This window comes from Scardinius erythrophthalmus, assembly GCF_964197995.2.
Source record: "Scardinius erythrophthalmus genome assembly, chromosome: 10".
In the NCBI taxonomy this organism is placed as follows: Eukaryota; Metazoa; Chordata; class Actinopteri; order Cypriniformes; family Leuciscidae; genus Scardinius; species Scardinius erythrophthalmus.
The window spans coordinates 42,079,408-42,106,346 of record NC_138230.1 but is presented as its reverse complement, the minus strand read 5'-3'; the positions used below and the strand labels follow the sequence as shown (position 1 = coordinate 42,106,346).

The window sequence follows — 26,939 nt, the reverse complement described above, 5'->3', positions numbered from 1 at the left end:
TCATTGTAAATGTGGTATATTTTAAGTGGACTTTAGATAGGTATGATGTGCATAAAAACACTTAATCTCAGCGTAATTAATACCTTCTTTATTACATTGTTACATGCACATTTAATAATATATATTTTACAGTATTCAGTATATAATCAGGAAACACACTCCCATCCCCCCATTCAACACAAAGCTCATTCAGGTTGGGGAAACTAGACTGACAGCTGTCTTGTCCAAACCAGTCCATCATCGAGCGCGACATTTGATTGGCTGAGGCCGTTTCCCCTCCCCCAGGGGTCATTCTGGTTTCGGGTCAAAAATAAATAAAAATAACTTCAAAAGGTGATTTTTTTTAAAGAGATTATAAAGCATCTTAAAATGCGTAACATGTTTTTAAAACCTATGTATCCGATAAAAAAAAAATCTTCCATTCATTATTCTGTCAAGTATAATAATTTAGATGAATGACGACCCACGATGACGTTGCCATTTTGTCGCATATGAGGAGTGTTGTGGGATTTTGACCATGGTATGAAAAGGTTTGCTCACCTTTTTACTCTTTCTTTGTACTATAATGGCCATGACAATAATGCGACAAACTAGCACAATAAAAAAATAAACAAAGCTACTCACAAAACCAAGCACCACACTATCCAAATTGCAAAAGTTTTTGATCACCTTTAAAAAAAAAACTAAAAAAAAAAACGCTTCAGCCATGACCCGCAGGAGACCGGTGCGCATGCGCAAAAGCATTGCTCTTTAAATATCCCCAGTCATCTGATGAAGCACAACATTTGTTGCAGCCAATCAGGAAGCGCGAAAGAGAAGGGCCGAGCGGCCATCTTTACTAGTGGCAACGCATTCACTGACAGTTCAATAACGGATGACAGGATTCGCTTGTTCTTCAGCTCGCGCTGAGTAAACCGACCTCGGATTGGCAGAATCAGAAAGGGACAAGCGGACAGGGGCAGAGGAGGAGACAGTCAGGAAAAAAACAAAGATGGCAGTGTAGATTAAGGGAAGGACTATCGAAAAGACTCTGCAGCAAACTGATAACTTACAGGCTTTCGGGAGAATCCGGATCGTGTCGGAGTGGCTCGGTTGTGATCGGAAGGTGTACCGGAGGGAAAGAGCCCGGGCCGGTCGCAGAGAGTCGCCGTGTGCGTGCTGTCACGGCGGATAACGGACCTAAACAACAGCCTGTTGTTTTGTTGAGTCTTTGCTGTTTTTTTTTTTCTCTCTCTCTCTCTCTTTTCACAAGCTGAGAGCCGAAGCTTACCTGAGATCTATCCAAAAATTTTTACAGGCATCCATGCAGGCCAACCCGCAGTAAAACACAGATGAAATTATATCCACTGTCCCTTTACCTTGTATCATATTACCCAAAATTAGCCTATTTGAACTGACGTTTGATGGTTTACAACTGAGTGCATTGTTGGCTGTCCAGACCCCCCATCATTAAAGGCCAACTACCTGGAAAAAGCTGGAAATCTCACCCTGACATTCAGCGGATCCTGTGCTCAGTCAGCCCAAATACCCCTCGTGACTCATTCGGATGTCTTCGATGGAAGAGCGGATGGAATTAGGCGTCGCGGCCGCGCCGGGCTCCTCATCTTCGGGGCTGGGTGTCGGTCCTGTGGGGGGTGTCCTGGATGCGGGTCCGGGGAGCGCAGGACTGGCCGGTATCCAGGAGGAGTCCGGTGTGCGGAGAGACGGTCCTGGTTCCGAGGCCGACCCGGACGCACCGCCTAAGAAGCGCGTGAGGCACCAGGAAGGAGAGGCGGGGAAGCTCGAGGAGCGCCTGTACTCGGTGCTCTGCTGCACGGTGTGCCTGGACCTGCCTAAAGCCTCGGTGTACCAGGTAAACAAAGCCATTATGGAGACTTACAATGCAGTATGCATGACGTACATACCATAAACATAATGCAGCTATCAAAGTACACAACACAGCATCCTCTATGCAAGAGATATCAGTGAGATACAGCCTGTTGTTATAGATATGACACAAAGGGGGGCATCTTTTTGTCATTGTGATTGTTTGTCTGTTGTATTTCCATATAATACACAGCTGATTGCACACTGTCTGTGACTCATAATGTGTGATGAAAAAAAAAAGTCTAATAAAATGCACATATTTGCCATTCCAGGTACATGTTTTTTTTTTTAAAGTGCAGGTATGATGTTATTTTTGAAGGTTTCAGATTCTACACTTCACGTGATACAGACCTGAGCAGCTGTTTTCTGCCTTCAAAGGCCAACTTGACAATCAGGGTGGTCACATGACCTGTTTAACCCAATCGCTGCTGGCCTCTTCTGATCACCCCTCCCCCAAATATGCACCCCATATAATCCCTCTGAAGCCACAGGCTAAACCAGCTGTAAAAGAACTTCCTCTCATGTTTTCACACACTTTGTTCACATGTGCTGGCGTTTTAGGTTTGCACACCCACGTTTACTTTTTTACAAGTGTCCATTTAATGACTTAATAAATAATAATTGGATAAATCCACACTAGGGTGGTCATTTTGTTTGCATGTTTTGCTGAAACTAGAGGAAATAGTTGACACACATTACACAGATCATGAGAAAACTGACATCCTCTCACACCCAAGCCCATGTGATTGAGGGAGGAGGTGTCAGGCTCAGAGCGCATCATGCCGTGTAATCCGTTTATTACAGAATCAGGGGTTGAATCCTATCAAATGAGACGGACATGTGCATGTCCTGGAGCAAAACAAACAAGCCTGGGAGAAATAAATCAACTGACCACTGAATTAATCAAAAGCAGACTCAGACTTATCTAGTGAAATGGATCTGCTGGTGAATTGGTAAACCAGTAACAGAATTATTCAAATGAAACCATGAACTAATCATAAAACGAGAATATTGCATCAGTGTTATCATTGTTAACTAAATCTATTAATATAAGTTCTGTTAATTCAAATAAAGATTCAATAAAAAAACATACAATTTTATATGAAATACTTTAAATAAAAAACTTAAAAAAAATAAAATAAAATAGAAATGTTGCTTTGGCAACTAACCGAAATAAAACAAGTTGAGGTACTTACAATTATTAAAACTAGAATAAAAAAAAATATATATATATTAAAAAGAAATAGTTTAAAAATATATAAAAAACAATGACAAAAGTACATAAATGACTACATTTTAAAACAGAACATTTCAAAATAAAAGGCAATTCAAAATAAAAAAAAATTTGGTAACACTTTATTTTATGGTTACACATTACTACATGTACTTACTATAGTAATAACAGTAAATTATGCATAATTACAAGTAACTAAACCTAACCATAAACCTAAGTACATGTAGTTAATTAATATTACTCAGTACATGTCTGAGTAAGTACAATGTAACTATGTCACCTTAAAATAAAGTGAAACCACAATTTGCTTTCGCATAGAATAAGTGTAGAATTATCTTTGAACAGTTTTTAAAACATATTAATTTATATCACATGTATTTGTTTGTGACAGTAAATTCGGGTGCAACTTTATTTTGCAGTGTCCATGGTACACATATTCACTATAGCATTAAATAATGCATAATTACTTGCAACTAACCCTATAGTAAGTACATGTTGTTAGTTAATATTACTCAGTACTTCAGTGTATATTTACACTGTAACAAGGACACCCTAAAATGAAGTGTAACATAAATTTACAGTTTTAGATGCAACTGAGATTGAAGTAAATGACAAATTGAGTAAATTTTTATATGAGGACTGAAATGACAGTTTTTTTAACAACCCATTCTTACTTTAAAGGGGTCATATATTTTTTATTATTAATAATTATTATTATTTCCCCCCATTAAGATCCACTTAAGAATTAAGAACAGAAACTCCCTTTGCATGTGAAATAATGAATCTTTCTCCCGTTTTCTCTGCGCTGAAATGCTCCGCACATACGGTTAAGTTCGGACTGAAATGATCAGGGTTCATGTTACAAACAATCTTCACCTACGCAACCCTGGGATCCTTATGGAAGTATATACGCCCAAAGTTGGACAAACCGATCTTTATTTTTTTACCTGATTTTACTTAGTTCAGGGGAGCCCAATCCTGTTCCTGGAGATCTACCTTCCTGGTTAGGAAGGTTCATATCCAACCCTGATCAAACACACCTGTCTGTAGTTATCACATCTTGGCTGTGTTTGAAATCACCCCGTTCACTATTCCCTACATTAGTCCACTAATATAGTCCACTTGAAGGACTATATGTGACCCTGGACCACAAAACCGGGTCACATGGGTCAATTTCTTGAAATTGAGATTGATATATCACCCGAAAGCTGAATCTAGGATTGTTAGGATAGGACAATATTTGGCCGAGATGCGACTATTCGAAGATCTGGAATCTGAGGGTGCAAAAAAATCGAAACATTGAGAAAATCTCCTTTAAATTTGTCCATTTATGTTCGCGATAGTGCTGCATTCACTCACAAAAATAAATGTTTTATATATTTACGGTAGGATATGTACAAAATATCTTCATGGAACATGATCTGGGAGCATGTCTATGTTCCCACATCCCTATGCTCCCACATCCCTATGTTCCCACAAATGGCTTACCCCTGACCCCACCCCTAAACCTACCCGTAACGGGTTTAGACAAATCGTAAAAAAAAAATTCGTACAAATGTGGGAACATAGGGCCGTGGGAACATAGGGCTGACCCCCATGTTCTTTACTTAATATTCTAATGATTTTTGGCATAAAAGAAAAATCGATAATTTTGACCCATACAATGTATTATTGGCTATTGCCACAAATATACCCGTGCGACTCGTGACTGGTTTTGTGATCCAGGGTCACATATTAGACCATTACAAATGGCTGTCCCTTCAAATAGTGCCCCATTTAAGGGTATATAGGGGGTGATTACGGACACAGCTCTTATTTACAGGAATCTCTCTTTGAGGAAAATTAGGAAATGCCATCCTGCGCCCTTGTGTTTTGCATAAAACTCCCTGTGAGATGGTTTGAGCTCTGTTTGTGGGCTGAAGATGTGTGCTCTCATTTCACAGTGTACAAATGGGCACCTGATGTGCGCCGGCTGCTTCATCCACCTGCTCGCTGATGCGCGCCTCAAAGAGGAGCAGGCCACGTGTCCTAACTGCCGCTGTGAGATCAGTAAGAGTCTGTGTTGCAGGAACCTGGCGGTGGAGAAAGCCGTGAGTGAACTGCCCTCTGAGTGCAGCTACTGCCTCAAACAGTTCCCTCGCTCAGGCCTCGAGCGCCACCAGACAGAGGAGTGCCAGGACAGGTACTGCTGCACCCCTTCACTAAACACATTACGCTGGAAAGCCATGGGGCGAATTCACTAAACACTTGTGTAGTGCTGCACAATCACTGCTTAAATCCACTATGATTATTTTCAGCACAGCACGCTACTTTTGTAAATATAGTGCATTAGTGCCCGCACACTTTTTCAGCAGCCATTGTTCCGGAAGTATTTGTTTCCCAATCATTTTTCCCATAGGGATTAAAAAAAAAAATCTTTGGTGAAGTGTTATAAGCCATGAACCAAACCAACCAGCTACAAGGTGAATCACAACATTATAAACTTTGATTTGAAGCAAATTGTATTTGAAAATTGGACAAAAGGACGGCTTTATTGAGAGAAAGAACTGCAATCCCATGAAGCATTGCAAAAAATTAAATTAAAAGTTATGGAGAAATTCTGAGTTTTCTGTACAGAATCATGGGTAATGTCGGTTTTCACCATTGATTTAACATAATGCCGACTGACGGCTTCAACAATAGCATACAGCATCGATTAGCAATCTCGTAGCTCACAGTAGGGCTGTTTTTAATGGTTTATAAATTCTCGTTAAAAATCAATTTCCCTTTGGACTTTTTTTATTCTAATTGCTACGATGGTTTCATGTGAGTGACAGGTTGCTGGAGGGGAAGAGTTGAAACTGGCCCTTGGACAAGCTTAATTCCCAGCCCTCATCAGAGGAGAGACGTCTTTGGGAGGCAACGGGAATGTTACTGTTTCTGATTAAAGACTATGAGGGCATATGTTTTTTTGTTTTTTTTAAATAAATACTGATGTGCACAGATTATTTATTTATAATAAATACTGGAATATTCCATAAAAAAATAAGAATTGTCAATTTTGATTTCATGGTGACTTTAATGTTGGCCTATTACAACTTTCGAAAAGCAGTGAAAAGCTTGTTTAAAAGAGGTGTTTGTGTCCGTTTTCTAGTGAAAATTTATTTTAAGGTGACATAGTTACGTTGTACTTACTCAAATAAGTACTGAGTAATATTAATTAACTGCATGTACCTCCTATAAAATTACGGTTACGGTTTGGTTTAGGGTTAGTTGCTTTGTAATTATGCATTATTTACTCTTATTACTATGGTAAGTACATGTGTAACTACATCACCTTAAAATAAATTGTTACTATTCATTGTAACCAGGCATAAATCCAGACGTGTAGTTGAGCACACATTCATTTAAAGAGACGATTTTTAGATGTTTTCATCCATAGTGATTTACTTTAGTGCTTTAGCATCACATATGAGGCCACTGTGATCATATGTGTCTTCAGCATTACCGAGATGTGTGGCCTTAAAGGGACTTTGGTGCAAATAAATAATTGCGCTGTCAGTGGGCACAATTCATGTTTAGTGAATCCTCTCTATTCTAGTCTTAGTCATGAAGATGTATAAACATAGACACTTGGCTTGGACTATACAAGTATCATGCATTCACTCACATAAAAAAATAAATCTCTTCAAATTTTATATGCAATCAACAAGCAAACTGAGATACAATGCAAAAGATTTAAGACAAGTCGATTTTATTCATATAACATAGATTTAAAGCATTTTTCCAGAAAATCATGATGTTAATGTTTATGTAGCCGGTTCCACAGACTAAAATGCATGTTTAAGCTGTTTTAACAAAGCAACTTGCACTGAAATTTCTTAAAATATGCCATTGTTTTGTCTCAAGATACACATCAGTAATGTATTTTTATATAAAAGTCACTTTTATTGCACTAATCCTGGCTTAATCTAAACCCTGTCTGTGAAACCAGGACATAATATCTTATCTTCATGCCTTATAGTCGCATTTAGTAGATTTGAGCTGGTCAATAGTAAAGTTGGATATGCTTAGATATCCAACATTATATATAGAGCTGTGTGGTGATATATATATATATATATATATATATATATATATATATATATATATATATATATATATATATATATATAAATGGTATATTGCTAAAGTTGTTGGTTGGTCATTTAAAAAATAGGTGTTGTTTTTTTGTTTTTGGACATAGAGTGACGCAGTGCAAGTACAAGCGGATTGGCTGCCCATGGCACGGGCCGTTCCACGAGCTCAGCGCTCACGAGGCCGAGTGTTCCCACCCGTCTAAGACCGGCATGGAGCTGATGGGGATCCTGGATGAGATGGACCAGAGCCATCGCAGAGAGCTACAGCTCTACAACAGCATCTTCAGCCTGCTGTGCTTTGAGAAGATCGGTTTTACAGGTACATAGAAACCTTGAGTCTCGTTTCATTGCACCATTGACTCTTCAAATGAAGCTTAGCTTATTTAGGTTCCTAAGTCCCCCTGTAGTCAATCATTTTATCCTTTAAAACTCACATTTGACCACCAAAATTACATATTTAAATGTTTATTTCCTTGAAAAAAAATTCTTCATGCCTTAAAATAGATTTAATGTAACTCTACACCCTTGCCTCATTTAGTATACACGGTTCTATGAATATGCAAATGAGCCCCACCTCCACTCACTTGCTCCAGCTCAGAGATCCACTCGTTGACGATCACACGTTGATCTGATTGGTTGCAAGGTCGTTTGTGACGTCAGAAACACCAGCGATTTCAAACCGTCCTTGGATCACTGCAGTTTTAAGAAGAAAATACTCAGCAATGGTGTTGACTTATGAATTTTGGCATGGTTTGTCTTAAAGCTTATTGAAAACACCACATAGACATATAAACAACATTAAAAACTTGATTTTAAAACTTGATTTTAAACTTTAATATACGTAGCTACAAAAAAATCTGTCATTCACTCACCCTTCCAATAAGACTTTCGTTCATCTTTGGAACCCAAACAAAGATATTTTTAATAAAATCTGAGAGATTTCTGTCCCTTCATTCAAAGTCTTTTTTACCCAAATCACTGCTGCTTCATAATAACATGATCAAAATAAAATGAATTCATATAATCATCAGGCAGTTAAATCCGAGTCTTCTGAAGAGACATGATCGCTTTAAGGCTAATTCACACTGCACAGACAGACGGCAGCACACGCTTCGTCGGGTTTTGCTGCATCAGTGTGTCTGTCGCCGTTGGTCTGCTCTTGTTTTCACTGATTGAACATGTAGAATCGGCATTTGTCGGCTCGTGGAATGTCTGAGAAGTGACTGAAAAGGCCAATTCACACTGTACAGACACACAGACCAACACCGAGAGTCACCAGATTACAGCACGTCACTTCTAAATCAGATTCAGGTTATTCAATCGACGAAAACAAGTTCAGACGGACGCCAACAGACTCCGACAGGGGTAACACACTGATCCGACAAAAACCAGGCTAAGTGTCCATTGCCATCTGTCGTCTCTGTTTGAATTGGCCTTTATATGATGAACATTTAATTTAGGCCTTTATAATTTAGGCCTTTCACATATAAACATTAATCAGCAAACATAAACAGAAGCTAAACTGTACTTGCTTGACATGCGAGAACAAACCTCAAATGCACTGCGTGACACGAGAATGAACCTCATTGGTTCTCGCATATCAAGCAAGCATGCCTGAGCTTTGTTCTGATGAAGAACGAATGTCTTATGGGTTTGGAATGACACGAGGGTGATGACAGAATTTGTTGTTTATTGTAGTTCTTGTTAACCTATGTAATGAACTAATGTCAACAAATGAACACTTATTGTAAATGTAACCCCTCCGGTCCTATTCCACGCAGTCTCTAGCGTGTCTCTTGTGATCAGGGGAGTGAGGTTTACCTGCACAACTCTCACTAGCTAGCCTCCCTTACACTCACTTCTATCCGGGTCACGGCACCACCAATTTATACCCTCTGGTCCTACTTGTCCCACTCCGAGCGAGAATCGAATACACACACGAATACACTAGCCTCCCTTACACTCACTCCCATCCGGGTCACGGCACCAATTTATACCCTCTGGTCCTACTTGTCCCACTCCGAGCGAGAATCGAATACACACACGAATACACTAGCCTCCCTTACACTCACTCCCATCCGGGTCACGGCACCAATTTATACCCTCTGGTCCTACTTGTCCCACTCCGAGCGAGAATCGAATACACACACGAATACACTAGCCTCCCTTACACTCACTCCCATCCGGGTCACGGCACCAATTTATACCCTCTGGTCCTACTTGTCCCACTCCGAGCGAGAATCGAATACAAACACGAATACACTAGCCTCCCTTACACTCACTCCCATCCGGGTCACGGCACCACCAATTTATACCCTCTGGTCCTACTTGTCCCACTCCGAGCGAGAATCGAATACACACACGAATACACTAGCCTCCCTTACACTCACTCCCATCCGGGTCACGGCACCAATTTATACCCTCTGGTCCTACTTGTCCCACTCCGAGCGAGAATCGAATACACACACGAATACACTAGCCTCCCTTACACTCACTCCCATCCGGGTCACGGCACCAATTTATACCCTCTGGTCCTACTTGTCCCACTCCGAGCGAGAATCGAATACACACACGAATACACTAGCCTCCCTTACACTCACTCCCATCCGGGTCACGGCACCAATTTATACCCTCTGGTCCTACTTGTCCCACTCCGAGCGAGAATCGAATACACACACGAATACACTAGCCTCCCTTACACTCACTCCCATCCGGGTCACGGCACCAATTTATACCCTCTGGTCCTACTTGTCCCACTCCGAGCGAGAATCGAATACAAACACGAATACACTAGCCTCCCTTACACTCACTCCCATCCGGGTAACGGCACCAATTTATACCCTCTGGTCCTACTTGTCCCACTCCGAGTGAGAATCGAATACACACACGAATACACTAGCCTCCCTTACACTCACTCCCATCCGGGTCACGGCACCAATTTATACCCTCTGGTCCTACTTGTCCCACTCCGAGCGAGAATCGAATACACACACGAATACACTAGCCTCCCTTACACTCACTCCCATCCGGGTCACGGCACCAATTTATACCCTCTGGTCCTACTTGTCCCACTCCGAGCGAGAATCAAATACACACACGAATACACTAGCCTCCCTTACACTCACTCCCATCCGGGTCACGGCCCCAATTTATACCCTCTGGTCCTACTTGTCCCACTCCGAGCGAGAATCGAATACAAACACGAATACACTAGCCTCCCTTACACTCACTCCCATCCGGGTCACGGCACCAATTTATACCCTCTGGTCCTACTTGTCCCACTCCGAGCGAGAATCGAATACACACACGAATACACTAGCCTCCCTTACACTCACTCCCATCCGGGTCACGGCACCAATTTATACCCTCTGGTCCTACTTGTCCCACTCTGAGCGAGAATCGAATACACACACGAATATACTAGCCTCCCTTACACTCACTCCCATCCGGGTCACGGCCCCAATTTATACCCTCTGGTCCTACTTGTCCCACTCCGAGCGAGAATCGAATACAAACACGAATACACTAGCCTCCCTTACACTCACTCCCATCCGGGTCACGGCACCAATTTATACCCTCTGGTCCTACTTGTCCCACTCCGAGCGAGAATCGAATACACACACGAATACACTAGCCTCCCTTACACTCACTCCCATCCGGGTCACGGCACCAATTTATACCCTCTGGTCCTACTTGTCCCACTCCGAGCGAGAATCGAATACACGCACAAATTCACTAGCCTCTCTTACACTTACTCCCATCCGGGTCACGGCACCAATTTATACCCTCTGGTCCTACTTGCCCCACTCCGAGCGAGAATAAACCAACGTTTTTGGCATAGGAGGCGGGTGCGCTAACAAAGACGCTGAAGACTGTAGTCTCTAGCATCAGTTGTTTGTGCACCTCTTGAGATCAGGGGAGTGAGGTTTACCTGCACAACTCTCACTAGCTGCCCTCCGTTACATAAAGTGTTACCAAAAACCCCTTGTGTCGTGAAGTAAGTTGATAGCCTGTAATGTCATGTGTGTTTGCTCCAGAGGTGCAGTTCCGGCCCTACCGCACCGACGACTTCATCACACGCCTGTACTACGAGACGCCACGCTTCACCGTGCTCAACCAGACCTGGGTCCTGAAGGCACGGGTCAACGACTCGGAGCGCAACCCCAACCTGTCCTGCAAGCGCACGCTCTCCTTCCAGCTCATCCTGAAGAGCAAAGTGAACTCTGCCCTGGAGTGCTCCTTTCTGCTGTTGAAGGGCCCGTACGACGATGTGAAAATCAAACCCGTCATCCAGCACCACGTCTTCTCCAACGACGCCAACGAGACCGAGTACGCCCTGCTGCCCATCAGCGACAGCGTGGAGTGCAACAAGCTGCTCGCTGCCAAAAACATCAACCTCCGCCTCTTCATCTTCCAGATCCAGAAATAGAGGCACGGGACGACGGGGGCGGAAGAAACGGATCAGATGATGGGAGAAGGAGGGAGGGGACGGAGCGAACAAAGGTGAAGCGGAGAGGGGAGAAAAGCACCACTGAACCACAGATACCTCTACGGGAGCAAAAGAAGGACGAATACGGCCCATCAGTACTGCAGTAGATTGTTTGTGTGTGTGTGAGTGTGTGTTGTAAGCTTTCAGACCCGCTACAGCCAAAAAAAAAGTCAACAATCTCACCCTGCTGATCTCCCATTGGGCCTGATCGGGCCTGAATGAACAACACCAAGAGTCTGGGACTGTGTTTGTGTGTTTCTGGGCCTGTTTGTGTGGATATCAGTCAGTGATGACCAATGAGGCGAGTGTTTCAAGGAAGGAGACTGAACGAGCGCTAGAGATAGAGACAGGTGCAACCGATCATTCAGGCAGCGTTTAACTATGCGTTTGTGTATTTTCACGCTGTTTTCAGACCTTCCTCTTGAGGTTTACCCGCACAGACGCAGCGGCTGCAACTGCTTTAAGTGTATTTTTGTATGTGACGGTGGCCATTTTCATCAAAGCGCAGCTGTACAGTCAGGCTGAACAAAATGGCTGCCGATCCCACAACCCGAAAGATGCGATTTGCATGTTTTTTAGTTTTTCCGTGTGCTTTCTGGAACGCACACCTTTAGTTGCGTAGCATCGTAGCCTTGTAATCTAACTTAAGTTTGAGCTTTTTAACACATTTATTTAAGAACCTGTGAATCTTGCCTTTTTTTTTCCTTCTTTGAATTTTCCCCTGCTTTTTTAACCCCCCCCATTTTGTGAACACAGGTACATTTCTCCCGACATGATGTCATGATATTTATATTTATTGCTTTTATTTAACCTGCATTAAGGTAACAGACTTTTCACACTCACTCAACACTGCTAAACTGGAAAGATCTGATTGCGAGGCCGTGTAACAGACCTTCTTCCACCCTTATCCACATACACACACATAAACAGACACAAACGCACACAAATGACCTTCTTTCATACCTTCATCTCTCTCCCACACACACACACACACACACACACACACAAACACACACTAAGCTGGGGGTACAAAAGAGCCAATGGGGTAATCGGATCTCAGTTCAGATGAACGCGGCTGTGACTTAGTTTTGACATACTTGAACTCGTGAACGACAGAACGAGCAGTTGAGCTGATCTAGCAGAGACTGTCACTTCTGATTAGAGGAGTTTAGTTTAAAACTGTTTCTGCATTTAAAGGCTTTTAATTCTCACTCTCTGGCTGTATATGTGCCTTTCTATTAAAGCTCATTTAAACTTGTGGCACTGCATTCTTTCTTGAGTATTTGAGTTGACAAATGCGTGTTATTCTCTGATAAATGCATGTTTGAAACTTGTACTTGTCATGTGGGCAACAGACCACGTAATCATTAATCATTTACTCACCCTAGTGATGTCCCACCTGTACGACTTTTATCTGAAGGAACACAAAATTTCAGCCCTTTTAGCTCTGATTCTGAACAGCTGATAGAAAACACAAATCTGAATTGATCATAATCCTAAACAATTAAATGCTTTGTTATTGTAATTTTCTCTTAAAGCCACCAGAGGGCGTTTTATGGCATTTTTGATCCACATCTTAATCATAATCAAACCGATTTAATCAAAAATACTCAGCTAAATGTTTGCACAACCCTCAAAATGCCTATGAGAACACCGCCTGACCCTGATATGAATGCGAGTAAAGACAAGAAGCCAACAGGTTACCAATTAAAAGGCCATATATTTAAGAATGACACTTAGATATTGTCCAATCAGGTCAAATGTTACATCCTAATAAAATTCTGTAAAATAAACAAACAAACAAACAAACAACAAAACATTATTTTAAAAGGTTCTACACTGACAAACTTTGTAGAATCTAGTTTCATTCTTCACTCATGTAATATAGCCCTCTATAAACAAGATAAATATAGTATCATATACTATTCAAAATATAACATTTTATGGATATTAAGCGAAAACATAATATATAAATAGTATAAATTATGCTCTACCAGCAATTTAAACATGACGTTATCAATCTCCATGTAAAGTAAAATTCAAAACAAGTCTCTGACAAAGTAGAAAAGGCTGAATCTTGAAGGATGCGATCAGACTCGAGTGCTACAGGCTGTACAGAACATTATGTGTCGCTACAAACACTGAATATGCATATGAGTTTATAACAACACTATGTGTGGGTATATAGTGTCCTTTAGTACCAGCATTGGTTCTGATTAACGTTACAGCCATTTTTGCAGCTGCTGGACTGGAAGGAGACCCCCATCACACTGAGTGGTGGAGGGGGAGAGGAGTTGCAGTACACTTGCAGTCCAGCAGGAGGAGCCAAACACTGGCTCTGCCCAGCCTGTCCTGACACCAGCACTGCAGAGGGATACGACTGTTGTTGCTGCGGGACCTTGTTAGGAGAGACACATTTTAGTAAAAATAATTATTTTAATCTTTCCCTATATATATATATATATATATATATATATATATATATATATATATATATATATATGGAAATGTGTAGTAAATACATTAATACAAATATTAAAATAATAATTATAGAATAAATAATTATTTTTTATTAATATATTAATATTTATAATTATATATTTGTATATTATTTAATATGTATATTATTTTATTTCATATTAATTATATATAATTTTTTAGAATGTTATAATATTTTACTATTTCTATTAATATATTAATATTTTTAATATAAAATTAATATATTATTAGAAATATTTAAATACAGTAATATTGAGAGTAAGAATACTTATAATAATAAATGCATTTATGTACTGTATGTATAATTAATGATTATTAAAATGTATAATTATATATTTGTATATTATTTGACATGTTTGTACATTATTTTATTTAAAATTAATTATATATACATTTTTAGAATGTTATATTATAATATTCTATTAATATATTAATATTTTTAATATAAAATTAATATATTATTAGAAATATTTAAATACAATAATATTGAGAATAATAATACTTATAATAATAAATGCATATAAAAATAATTATGTGTGTGTGTATGTACTGTATGCATAATTAATGATTATTATAACATTTCATATTAATATTGATTTAAATACGATACATATTTTTCATTTAAATTTTATAATAAAAATTCAATTTGATATATATTAACCTATCAATAAAATGTGCACGGACTGGAATTCCAAACTAAGTTTTCTGTAGTTTGTTTATTTGCATCAGTACCTGATAGGAGGACACGGATGGGTAATGTCCCATAATGCTTTGCTGTGTTTGGGGTAGAATCTGATTTCCCATCATGCCTGGGCAGCCTTGGTTAGACATCACAGGCGGGTATCCTGCTGAGAGAAATATGTGTGAGATTTTATTAATTGTATAGTGAGTAGAGTAAATTCAATAAATGTTTTTTCTTTGTTTATTTATGTATTTTTATGCATGTATACACAACACAGAGACTTGAACCTCTATGTATCTCATATGAGAGCTGATATGAATAGCAGGAAAAGAGACCGGTTCACTGTGAGACCAGTGACACCATCTCTTACAGTGTAACGGCCCCCTCTCCTACTACTGAGACTCAGCGTAAGTGACACAGATCTTCATGTGTACCTGTTTGTGTGCTGTAACTGCCCGCTGCGTACTGTTGAGCTGCACTGGGACACTGAACAGGGTAACTGTACACTGAAACCTAAGAGGGCACACCAGAATTGACTCTTAATTAGACATACAGTATGACATTACACCGTATCTCATGACTCATTGATGAAGAAGTACCTGGTTGCTCTGCTGAGTCGGAGGGGGCGGGACTGTGTGAGGGGGCGGGGCTGTGGGAGGAGCCAGTGTCATTCCAGGACTCATGTAACTGTCTGAATGGTGAGGCGGAGCGTAGCTGTGTGTGGGCGGAGCATAGCTGTGTTGGGGCGGAGCATAGCTCTGTGTGGGCGGAGCATAGCTGTGTGTGGGTGGAGCTCCTTGCACATAGAATGACGACATATCTGGAAGATCCCCTGATGACTGGTGACTCAAGGTCATGTGACCAAACTTAGAGCTAATGTCTTCCCTCTAGGAAGCAAAAAATAAGTTTGTCATGTACTGTTATATATATATATTTATATATATACATATATCACTTACAGTCTGTTCTATTGGGTGTTGCTGAGAGGTAGAAACGTTTAACTGCTGAGGTGGAAGGTAGGTCACCGAGGAGTACTGAACCTGAACCAGAAATGAGAGGACAGGTTGTGGATTTTGTTGATTTTATATAAGGAAAACTTCCTATCTTAATTCAATATGTAAGACTTTTAAAAAATTCCTATGGTTACTAAACCTGCAGTACATGATAGGATTGTAAGATAGGATGTTTCTGTTACAGTCCCAGAATATTATAACGTACAGCATGAGAAATGTACGTTCATTTTGAGATTTGCTAAAGATTACATTTAACTTGTTTTATTAAACTATAACTGTTTTTAAAGATTAACTTTAAGTGAGCGTTAGATGAACACAAAGGTAAAAAACAGGTCAAATGAGCATTAAAAATTAATTGTACAATATCGACCAATACAGATATATAAAACAAAATCACACTACCGATATATTGTGCACCACGAGTCTCCATTATATGTTTCACTCACCTGTGGGACACCATGGCTTGCTATTGGCTGCTGCTGAGGAGGAGGGGGCGGGGCTTGTGACTGTACTGGTGGGTTGTAAACAGCTGGAGTTCCATCAGGATTCAGAAATGGCTGCCCTAAAGACATGTTCATTGTTGGATGAGAGAGATTTTTTGGTGTGTAGACTTAAGCCCTAGGGGACTAGTTTAACATGGAGAGGTGGAGTAAAGTGATAATTACCAGAGCTTCTCTGTGATTTTAGTCCCGTCTGAATGTGCATCTCAGTAATCATTATGGACAATGTCAGTATAGATTACTTTTACCTTCAGTAAAAAGGTCCGGAAAAATGACCTCAGGTGAAACTAATCCCGCGTGAATAGACCCGCTGTAAATATGTACGTAAATATTGCGTAATTTCGTGTTTAAAAGTAGTTTTCCGCGGTTTTTCAAGTATGGAGACGCTTGAAAAAGAATTCAGTCGCATTCTAGACGCTGGGACGAGTCTGTGGCAAAACTCAAGTGTTTTACACACACTATTCAGATCAGAGAGAAGATCGACAGCACTTGCTAGAGGCACAAAACATCTTTTAGCGTTAGTGCCTATTACCAACACAATCCAATCTGAAGTTAATTAATCGTTCGACTGGATATAACTGTTTATATATATATATATAAAACAGTTATATCCAGTCGAACGATTAATTAACTTCAGTTTATATATAGGTTATATATATATATATATATATATAGGTTATATATATATATATATATATATATATATATATAGGTTATATGTGTTTGTGCACGTGATATCAGGAAGCAACGTAATACACATATGACGACAGGAGGGTAACGGCAGTGTGTAAATTGAGTTACTCCTCTTACTTCTGCTAGTTTTACTGAGATCTCTTATCCCGTGTGAATTGGCCATTAATATTACAGACGTCCTGTGGTAAAATTACATTACTCCATCTACCCTTGTCCGAATAGGGCTTTAGAGTCAGTGTGAACCAATGAGTCAGCTTCTACTCAGTGAATTGTGTGTGTGTGTGTGTGTATATATATATGTTTTTCTATCCCGGTGGGGACTACGCACACAGACTCATGGGGACTCGTGTCACTCTGGGGACCTAAATTGAGATCCCCATGGGTACACAAGCTTATAAATCATACAGAATGCAGAATGCATTATAAATGTAAAAACGCAGAAAGTTGTGTGTGAAGGGTAGGTTTAGGGGTCGGGTTAGTGTCAGAATATACAGTTTGGACAGTATAAAAACCATTACGTCTATGGAGAGTCCTCACAAAGATAGCGAACCAGACTGTGTGTGTGTGTGTGTACCTGTATGTGGATTCAGTAAGATGCTCCCAGGAGGTATGGATGACTCAGCAGGCACGAGGATGTAAGCAGGGCTGTTGTTGGGTGGAGCGTAAGATAGCGATGACTCAGACACTGTTGGATTGATCACACAGAAACAACAGCAGATCAGAAACTTTATGAGGGATTCTGCACTATTTCTAGGCCAATAATCAAATGAGGAAATTTGTGACATTGATCATGTAACTCTACAGCACAAGGATGCTCTTTGGATCCTCTCAAATTATGCTGAACCATGCTGTAATTTAGGCAAAATTAAGATAAACAAAATATCAAGACATTCTGTGTGATTTTCATTTTACATAGAATCTTTCAATGCTATGCTAATAATAACATTTGAGATCTCATTTGTTAGCATTAGTTGAGCATTACATTTTTACTGCATTTATTTACCTTTGTTAATGCAAGTTAATGAAAATATTATTCATGATAGTTCACAGTGCAATATTAACTACAGTTATAGATACAACTTTTTATTCCTAAAATGTATTAGTAAATGTAAATGATATTAACATGAACTAAGATTAATGAAAGCTGTAGAAGTTTTTTCATTGTTAGTTCATGTTAACTAATGTTCAGTGTTATTTTTGCACCTGGTTTGCAGAGTTTGGAGCTGCTGTCTGAACGAGATTTAGAGGTCCATGTTGAGCTGTCTGAATCGGTGCTGCTCCAGGGTCGAGGGTCATTCCAGTGCGAGTCCAGCTCAAAACTGCTCTGCCTGCTGCCGGACAGCCGACCCGACCCGTCCCGGTTACCCCTGCACAACCCAAAATCACTCATAATCAGTTGTTGAAAGAAGTTTGAGTTAGTCATTTTCTCAGTTTAAAATTAAGTTAAAAGCATTAAAGAGAACCTTGATTTTGTTTTTGGGCTCTACTAGAATAGGTTTTTATGCTTAAATGTTCAAAACACATTATTTTCCCCAAATTCTCCATTGTTGCAGCTCCTCTCTTCCCAGTCTGTCAGTAACGCTCTGTTTAGTTCCTGTCTCTATTGAACTATTGAAGCCCCTCCTCCTGAAAAGCACACTGTGCTCTGATTGGTCAGCTGGATCAGTGTGTTGTGATTGGTTTGAGTGTGTTTGGGAAACTAACTCAACCAGGCCCCGCCCCTTTATTATGCGTATGAATTATTTAAATGAGGAATATTGTGACGTGTTCGTTCCCGGAATAAAACTCAAGACTGCAATGGAGGCATTTCAGGGAGTTTAGAAACACTGACACTGATATAGAGAATAACTCCCACTGGAGGGACTTTGTAACTTGGCAGATCTTTTTCATGCTCAAACAGCAACATTACACACTAAAGAAAGTTGAACATGTAAACAAGCATAATAGGTCCTCTTTAAAGGTGTTGAAAGTGATTTTTTGGAACATCACACATAAATTGTTTCTAGAATAACTGAAATAACACCTGTCAGTCACAGCCAATCAGAGAACAACCTTTCTTTCCTCGGAAATCTTTATTGATCGGATTATGGAGAGAAATTTCTCACCTAAAGAGCTGGCGTCTTCTCTGGGTCTCAGTGAGAATACTGCTGTCATCTAGACCTCTAAAAACAGATATAAAAAAAGAAATAAAAGTAGAGAAATGTTGAAGTGCAGCCAATTTATTTATAATCATTATATTGATAAAATTGCATATTTTAATTTAAACCAGTTACATGGTTTACAAAATACTGATTACTTTGTTTTGAAGAGCAATTATTTAATATTTAAATACTATTTTATTTATTGTATATGTATTTAAATGCAACATTTGATACATATTCTTAATATTAACTATTAAGAGAGGTTTACCTGGTCTCAATATAAACACTCTGCGAAAGACCAGCGGGCTGAAAAATAAAAGAGCACAAAATCAGAGGACAAACTTTAATGTACTACCAAAGACTTAAGATGTACAAACACAGGGCACTCATATTACTATGAATGGAAGAAAGTGCAACGCTCAGTATGGTGGAATAAGCCCCACCTTCTAATTAAAAGAGCCAATCATTGATTGGTAAAATCATTATGACTGCACATGTGCATTATCATGATTGGAGCGTTTAGAAACCAAATTTATGAGACCGTTGTTGTCAGATTTCATTGGTGATTTCAAATATGACATTTAATTGTAAGCTTGGTGAACAGCATTGGAGAATTTGATGTTTTCCCCAATCAACGAGATAGGAGCTGTACATGAGTGACTGAGAGGCGTTTCAAAGATGGCCGCTGAGTGAAATGACTTGTCTTAAAAGGATTTTTATAACTCTATGGGCCCTATCTTGCACCCAGCGCAATTGACTTTGCACACCGACGCATGTATCATTCCTATGTTGCACCCGCGCACAGCGGACTTTTCCCTCCACAGACGCACGTCGGTAAATTAGGGAATGAACTTGCGCTCCCAGGGGCGGTTCAGCGAAAAGAGGCGGCGTGTTCCGGCGCAAACGTTCCCTGGTGCTATTTTGCAGTTTCAGAAAACAATTCCGCCACTGACCAGGAAAAACCTAGTCTAAAGTCAGTGGCGCGTTGCGCATGTTATTCAGATGCTATATAGCGTGTGCACAACACGCATACACTTTGCTTCTATCATCTACACACAGAAGCAGCAGTTTTCATTTTTGCAAATCATACATTATTACAAGGAAAAATATTACCACACGAGGGAAATCATTGTTGTGTCCATGAAGATGTGAAAAAATAGGCATAAATCTAGCTTACACATCTACCCAAATTATTATACGCCTGTTTAACCGAATCTAATTTGGGGGTGTTTCTCCATCCCCAATGTCACTTCTCTGTGTTTTACGGCCCTGACGAGAACTCGGGCTCCTCGGCTGTGAACCGCTCCAGGCAAATCCGCCGTTATAATAGCAATCCGCCATGGAACAAGCTCCCCTGCTCTTAAAGGGAATGTGAGATGTCGCTCTGATTGGTTTATTTGACGTTTACGCCCAAACCACACCTATGAGTAATGTAGCGACTTCAGACCAACCCATTTTAGATTAGCGTTTATCCCGTCCATTTATCCCGCCGGTATAATAGCAACAGCGCCCGAGACCCGCCCACAAAGTTACTTGCGTTTCGCGCTTGATACTTCCGTTTCAGATCGTTAAAACAGGGCCCTATGTGTGCATGTTCAGTGTTTTCTTACGTCCTGCGAGAATATGCGTTCCCGGACTCTCTGGTACTCCTCCTCTCTCTCCTCTATTGACTTGCTTCTCATCTGATCTTTGAGAGAGGGAACCCTCAGCTGTAAAAGACAACAGCAGACGAGAGTTAACCAGCCGCAAAGATCAGAGCCATTAGAGGAGCCGTTGCTAGCTCTTCATACCCAAGTGATCAGTGAAGTGTGCATTTGTCCCGACCTGACTGTCTTCTTTCTCCTGACTGGTGTCTCTTTTCAGTATTGATCTTCTTTCCTCTGTCTTCTCCTCCTGAACATGTTCAGTAAACCGATGCTCTGGTCTGAGAAACATTATGTTACACCCACATTCATTCCTTCATAAATGCACTTATATAACAGACACGTACATCCTGGAATTGGAGGTTTTGTTGATGATAACCGCTTTTCCACTGTGATCCACATTGTGTTCCAGACCAAAATAAGCTGCGACCCTGTGGACAAGCATCCTGTGATACGAGGACATCTGAGGGAACTTTTTATAGGAACTACAGATAGAGAGAGAGAGAGAGAGAGAGAGAGAGAGAGAGAGAGAGAGAGAGAGAGAGAGAGAGAGAGAGAGAGAGACATTATATCACATTACAAATGTGTCTATCTCTAAACCATGAAAGACATGCATGGAACGGTACCTGTTGTCTGTCATAAAGTCAGTCATGTCCTGCTCGAGCTTTAAGAGCATCAGTCGGTCCCTGCAAGCCAAAAATAAACAGATTCAGCACGAATGGAAGGAGGAGAATGAAGGGATGTGTTCAGTCTTTCACCCACCTGGGACTGCTCTTCAAAGTAGTGATTAAAAACTCCTCCAGATCAATGCCGGTGGAGTCGGTATACTCCAGACTGGGCTCTAAAACAAGCACATATGCATGGGATTACATTTTAGATATGCAAGGGATTGGAAGTATGTCTCAAAAATTAGGACTTTGAATCGATTGAACATAAATTAATCAGCATTTTCTGCAATTAATTAATTGCAAGTAAGGAACATACAGTACAATTCAAAGGTTTGAAGGCAGTACGTTTTTCTTTTAAAGAAATAAATACTTTTAGTTAACAAGGATGCAATTAAATTGATCAAAAGTGTGTGTAAAGACATTTATAATGTTACAGCAGATTTCCATGTCAAATAAATGCTGGTATTTTGAACTCTCCATTCATCAAAGAATCCTTAAAATTATTTCACAGCTTCCACAAAAATATTACGACATTGATAATAATCAGAAATGTTTCTTGAGCAGCAGATCATCATATTAAGATGATTTTTGGAGGGTCATGTGACACTGAAAACTGAAGTAATGATGCTGAAAATTGAGCTTTGATCACAGGAATAAATTACATTTTAGAATATATTAAAACAGTTATTTTAAATTGTAATAATATTTCACAATATTACGTTTTTTTTTTTTAAATAGAATAAATAATGGAGCCTTGGTGAGCATAAAATACATCTTTCAAAAACATAAACAAATCTTACCGACCCCAAACTTTTGAACGATATCTCCTCAAATTCGTTTATAATATATATATATTTTTAAATAGATTCTGCATTAATCGCCTCGTTTATTTTAAACACTTTAAACATTCCATGTCAATTGCAGAAATGAATGCATTCTTTTTGAAGGATCTAGATGAAATATGTTTGCATTATATGTGCACATACACAAATACACACACGCTAGGTCAGTTACCTTTGGATAAACTTGTTTTTTTAGATGTGATGCTCTTCTCCTCCTCCTCCTCGTTGCACTCAGGACTGTCATCATGGTCACTAGATAAAGCCGTCTTGCTCTCGTTTTCCTAAGACCAGACAGAACAGAGTTCCTTCACAAACTATATAATTTCAAGGATGTAATGGATTAGGAGACCAAATGCAATATACCATTAAAAACCCCTTATTCTTGGAACACTAACGAGAGCAGTGGCAACAGTCTTGATTCACTTACACATGTCCTATCCATCAGACTAATTTAACTTTAATGGTGGATGTAAGATTGTAAATGTGTTTTTAGAGAGAAAAGAAAGACGATTCTTACCTTGCTGTTCTCCTCAGTGGATAAAGACTCCTCACACACAGCTGTGCTCCGAACTAATTTCCCTTTGGCCTGTAACACACACACATATTCATTCAATAACCCCACATCATAAAGGAAAATAAATATTTTTTACAACAGAGGACTGTTCTCAGCGCACATTATTGCTGCATTTGTTATTAATACACAACACAAAAGGATGTGGAGATATTTTTTATATTGTCTATTTATGGTTTTTGCCTTTTAAACTATTAACCTGATTTTTCTTTAAAGCAGTTTCCCAGCTTACAGGGAACGTTCTCAGAACTTAACATTCTCAAAGTTACGAGCAAACGTTCCTCCAGTAACATTAATAGAATGTTCATTCAAAGTTATTAAAACATTCACTGAAACCTACAACAAAAACATTATTTTTAACGTCGTTTACGGAGCATTTTTTTCCCCTGAAACGTTTCGGTTGGACGTTCAACTGATATTTTTTTAAATTTCAACTTGATTCAGAACGTGGAGAGAACATTCAAAAGTAACACAATGTTTGCAAAATGATAAAATGGAATGTTCCCTTAATGATCACATAACCAAGAAAAAGCGTTTTAAAAACATTCTAAGAAAAAAATGATGGTTTGAACGTTCAGAGAATATTCAGAATGTCCATAATGAGAATGTTATGAAAACAATCACTGTAAAAAAAAAAGTTGGCGCCTTAATTTTTTGGGATGCTTAAGTCATTTCAACTTAAATTATATCAAACCTACTTTAAAAAATTAGAATTTTAGCAAAAGTTAAAGCAATATGTTATCATAATTTACTGATCATGTACTTTTTTTACAGTGTTCTTAGAACATATTTTTGTTTGCTAGGTTACAGTTATATTTTACAACATGACGTGATGCGGAACATAAATGAAATCTTAAAAGCAAAGTATATAAATAGCCAATTCCAGCTTTCATTTGCCCAATTTCTATATTCCAATAGGTGGAGATAAGATTTCTGACTTTGATATTGTTATGTATAGATATTATTTTAAATACGTCACTATTTTCATTTAGCAAATGCAGCAGAAAGGCAGTGATGCTCTAGTGATTGTATTTCTTGATCATTGGATCAACACTACAGGGTGAAAAGTGTAACTATGCTATTTTTACACTATTTGAGCCTGCTCCCCGACTGACTGAGAGATGCTGATGTGATTTACTTTATGAAGTTGGGTAACTATAGGGAGTGAATGCAGCGTTTAATGGTATTCTGACTGAGACACATAACCGCTGAGGTTAAACAGTCTGCCGCAAATGCCATTTACCCACCAAGGAGAATGAATCAAAAAGCAATATTCTGCTGAGTATAAACCCATCAATCTCACATAAGCGTCTGGGAAGCTGGAAAGGTAAATAAACTCATACATGAAATGAATGCTCTACAGCGAGGGTGTTTTAATAATTAGATTCAATTGCAATCTTACCTTCAGTTTCTTTTTAAGTTGTCCATCTGATTTTGGCTGCTTAAAAAAAAAAAACATGATTAAAGGAAAAGGATAGGAGGACATTAAACAAGGCAGAAGCTGAAGAGTAAATGATCAAAGGTGTTGGATCTGGATTTTCACCTGGCAATCCTCAGTATCTGTGGTACAGCATGGAGGTGGAGTCTCCTCCATAGTGCATTCTGGGAGATTTTCAGATTCTCCTGTTTCGGACATCTTGAAGTTTGCGGATTCAAAGGTCATATCAGTTATTGGCCACCATACGCCCCATGACCGTCCAAGCCAATTAATACAGAGACAAGATGTCTTCTTTTCTCTCTTTCTTCTTGCTCCGCTCTTCTCTTCTCTTGCCAGAACAGATGGCTAGATTCTTATTTAGTAAAGAAGAGAAAGAAAAAAAAACATCTCAGAACAAAAATCATTTATTTATTCTGAGCAATATGCCAGGTATACATATATATTTATTTATTTATACATACAAGAGACTCAGCTGACAGTCAGAGTCGTATAAGCTCGAATAGGTGATTAATTAAGCTTCCAACCAAGTATCAATAGTTATGAAATAGCATTATTTTTCATTCAGGTCATAAACTGATTTGCCTGCGGGCTCAAGTTAAAATGAAATGAAACTAAACGCATAATTGTGCACAGTCAGGACAGCAAAATAAATAGACTTTAAAAAAATAGTTTTGTTGTTGATGTCAAATGCTGTTCTTCCAATCACACAATATTTTGGTATAAATTCATATGTCATTTGGTGGAACGCTAGATTAATTAGACATGCCAACACAGACAGACTGTGTAACATCTTCAGAAATTATGAAAAAGACTACACAGGGTAAAAAGAAATATTCATTTTCAACAAGGATAAGCATGGTTTGTGCCAACCACAATGAGTCATGTGGCAAATTAATAGCTGAAATGTTCAAATTCAAGAGAATATTCATTTAAAAAAGTGCTCAACCAATAAAAACCAAGTAAATTAAACAGTGTTAACAGTTTTAGGCCTATGCAGATTCTTAATACATTTATAATTGATTTTAAGGATATTTTAGTTTATTTTTGCATGATAACCGATTCTGGTACTTATTGTTTAATGTAAAATCTTGAAGCAAAAGCAGTTGAGAAGCTCTCCAGCAATGCTGATTTGGATAAAAATACCTATGCGTGTAAGAGGTCTGCATTGACTGTGCATGTATTTTATGCAGCTCTTTTCATAGCAGTGGCAGGTGCTGTAAGTTATATTCCTAGAATGAAGACTCCCTGAATGGAAAGCACACACACACACACACACACACACACACACACACACACACACACACACACTGTTTGGAAAGACTGCATCCTTCACTCTAATGTCATCACTCTCATCATGTTTGAACTCGTCTTCATGTCTGACAACTGAGTCACTGACTCACTTTGGCCAGTGTTAAACCATACGCCTCTACACACACACACACACACACACACACACACACACACACACACACACACACACACACACGCCAGGCAGCTCTATCAATTCATCAGGTGTTTTCTGGGTTAGCTAACAGGTGCTTCAAACGTGGATGTAAAATAATTGTATGACAGAGATGCCATCTTACATCTGATGAACAGAAGCACATTGCTCAGGGTTTCTGGCCACTGACTAACCCTTACATAAATGTAGGCCTATATAGTTTCTGCAAAAACATCATAGAACAGATATACTAGTTAGCCTACTAAAGTAAATATATATTTATTTTATTATTATATTATGATGTTATCGTAATGTGGTGTATATAATAATAAAAAGTATACAGGAATTTAATCTAAAAAATATATATATTAATAATAAAGGATTGTTCAGAGCGGTTTTCTCTCTTGTTTGCAGAGCGGGAAATACAAACCCCGGCCTGGATCTCGAACGGTGTAATTACAGAACGCTATGAGCAGAGCGGGAAAATCACTCCACTCCACTCATATACGAGGATCCAGTCCGTCAATATGACTATCGACGGACTTTTTATTAAAGTTATTTTCCCCTTTGGTTCGGTGGAGAAAAAAGAACTAATTTATGTCAGGAAACGTAAGTTACTCGATATTAACTACTTATTAAAACTACAAATTTTCAGAACTGTTGTGAGCAACATTCACAATCAAACTGTAGTAGGCTACTTTTAATACTGCAGTGCTTAGGGATAGTTCACCCAAAAATGAAAATGTGTCATCATTTAGGCTACTCACTCCAAACATAATGAATTTCTTTCCCAAAAGATGAAAATTTTAAGAATGTCAGTAACCTAACAGTTGATGGATCCCACTGACTTCCATAATATGGGAAAAAAAGTAAGTAGGCTAAATGACAGAATTTTCATTTTTGTGTGAACTATCCCTAACTGTCCTAAAACAATGTAGCCTACTAAACTTTAATTTTTAATGACAGTAGTCGCTAATATTAAGCCAACTCAGTTTTAATCTAGTAACATTAAATGAAGTTAATATAACACTTTGGCTGACGTTATGGTTATTTGGTTACCATATCATTTTTGTGGAGCTATAGTGCGTAAAAGCATGTGGA

General features: G+C 39.1%; 2 protein-coding genes across 9 annotated transcripts in view; one reads left to right on the top strand and one right to left on the bottom strand.

Moving 5' to 3' along the window:
* Nucleotides 1-793: 793 nt before the first annotated feature.
* On the top strand, nt 794-12,974 carry zftraf1 (zinc finger TRAF-type containing 1). 2 transcript variants are annotated; one of them, XM_081376653.1, is made up of 4 exons: nt 794-1,852; nt 5,044-5,282; nt 7,326-7,537; nt 11,256-12,974. In XM_081376653.1, the coding sequence occupies exons 1-4, from the start codon at nt 1,547-1,549 to the stop codon at nt 11,645-11,647; spliced, it is 1,149 nt and encodes a 382-aa protein (XP_081232779.1). In that variant the 5' UTR covers nt 794-1,546; the 3' UTR covers nt 11,648-12,974. The 2 variants fall into 2 exon arrangements, with proteins under 2 accessions (XP_081232779.1, XP_081232778.1); XM_081376652.1 differs by having other exon boundaries at nt 973-1,852; nt 7,299-7,537; nt 11,256-12,967.
* A 435-nt stretch (nt 12,975-13,409) lies between these two features.
* The window catches only part of arpp21 (cAMP-regulated phosphoprotein, 21), a 14,296-nt gene continuing 766 nt past the window's right edge, over nt 13,410-26,939 (bottom strand). The window contains exons 2-20 of one of the 7 annotated variants that reach the window (XM_081377586.1): nt 24,503-24,749; nt 24,362-24,397; nt 22,906-22,974; nt 22,561-22,669; nt 21,641-21,719; nt 21,505-21,564; nt 21,226-21,363; nt 21,060-21,159; nt 20,846-20,944; nt 19,504-19,541; nt 19,200-19,256; nt 18,298-18,461; nt 17,669-17,779; nt 16,348-16,463; nt 15,848-15,928; nt 15,488-15,775; nt 15,323-15,401; nt 14,939-15,054; nt 13,410-14,105 (exon numbers count right to left, since the gene is read on the bottom strand). In XM_081377586.1, coding sequence (XP_081233712.1) covers nt 13,902-14,105; nt 14,939-15,054; nt 15,323-15,401; nt 15,488-15,775; nt 15,848-15,928; nt 16,348-16,463; nt 17,669-17,779; nt 18,298-18,461; nt 19,200-19,256; nt 19,504-19,541; nt 20,846-20,944; nt 21,060-21,159; nt 21,226-21,363; nt 21,505-21,564; nt 21,641-21,719; nt 22,561-22,669; nt 22,906-22,974; nt 24,362-24,397; nt 24,503-24,622 — 2,064 coding nt within the window. In that variant the 5' untranslated portion in view covers nt 24,623-24,749 and the 3' untranslated portion in view covers nt 13,410-13,901. Of the gene's footprint in view, nt 14,106-14,938; nt 15,055-15,322; nt 15,402-15,487; nt 15,776-15,847; nt 15,929-16,347; nt 16,464-17,668; nt 17,780-18,297; nt 18,462-19,199; nt 19,257-19,503; nt 19,542-20,845; nt 20,945-21,059; nt 21,160-21,225; nt 21,364-21,504; nt 21,565-21,640; nt 21,720-22,560; nt 22,670-22,905; nt 22,975-24,361; nt 24,401-24,502; nt 24,750-26,939 lie in introns of all 7 variants that reach the window. The other 6 variants (XM_081377588.1, XM_081377585.1, XM_081377587.1 and 3 more) reach the window with 6 other exon arrangements.

What these genes read in the sequence shown, in the direction of transcription:
- zftraf1 (XM_081376652.1), top strand. Translation starts at nt 1,547, where the DNA reads ATGTCTTCGATGGAAGAGCGGATGGAATTAGGCGTCGCGGCCGCGCCG. An exon ending in ACAGAGGAGTGCCAGGACAG is followed by an intron (nt 5,283 to 7,298) that starts GTACTGCTGCAC and finishes TTTAAAAAATAG; the next exon opens with GTGTTGTTTTTTTGTTTTTG. An exon ending in TGAGAAGATCGGTTTTACAG is followed by an intron (nt 7,538 to 11,255) that starts GTACATAGAAAC and finishes TGTTTGCTCCAG; the next exon opens with AGGTGCAGTTCCGGCCCTAC.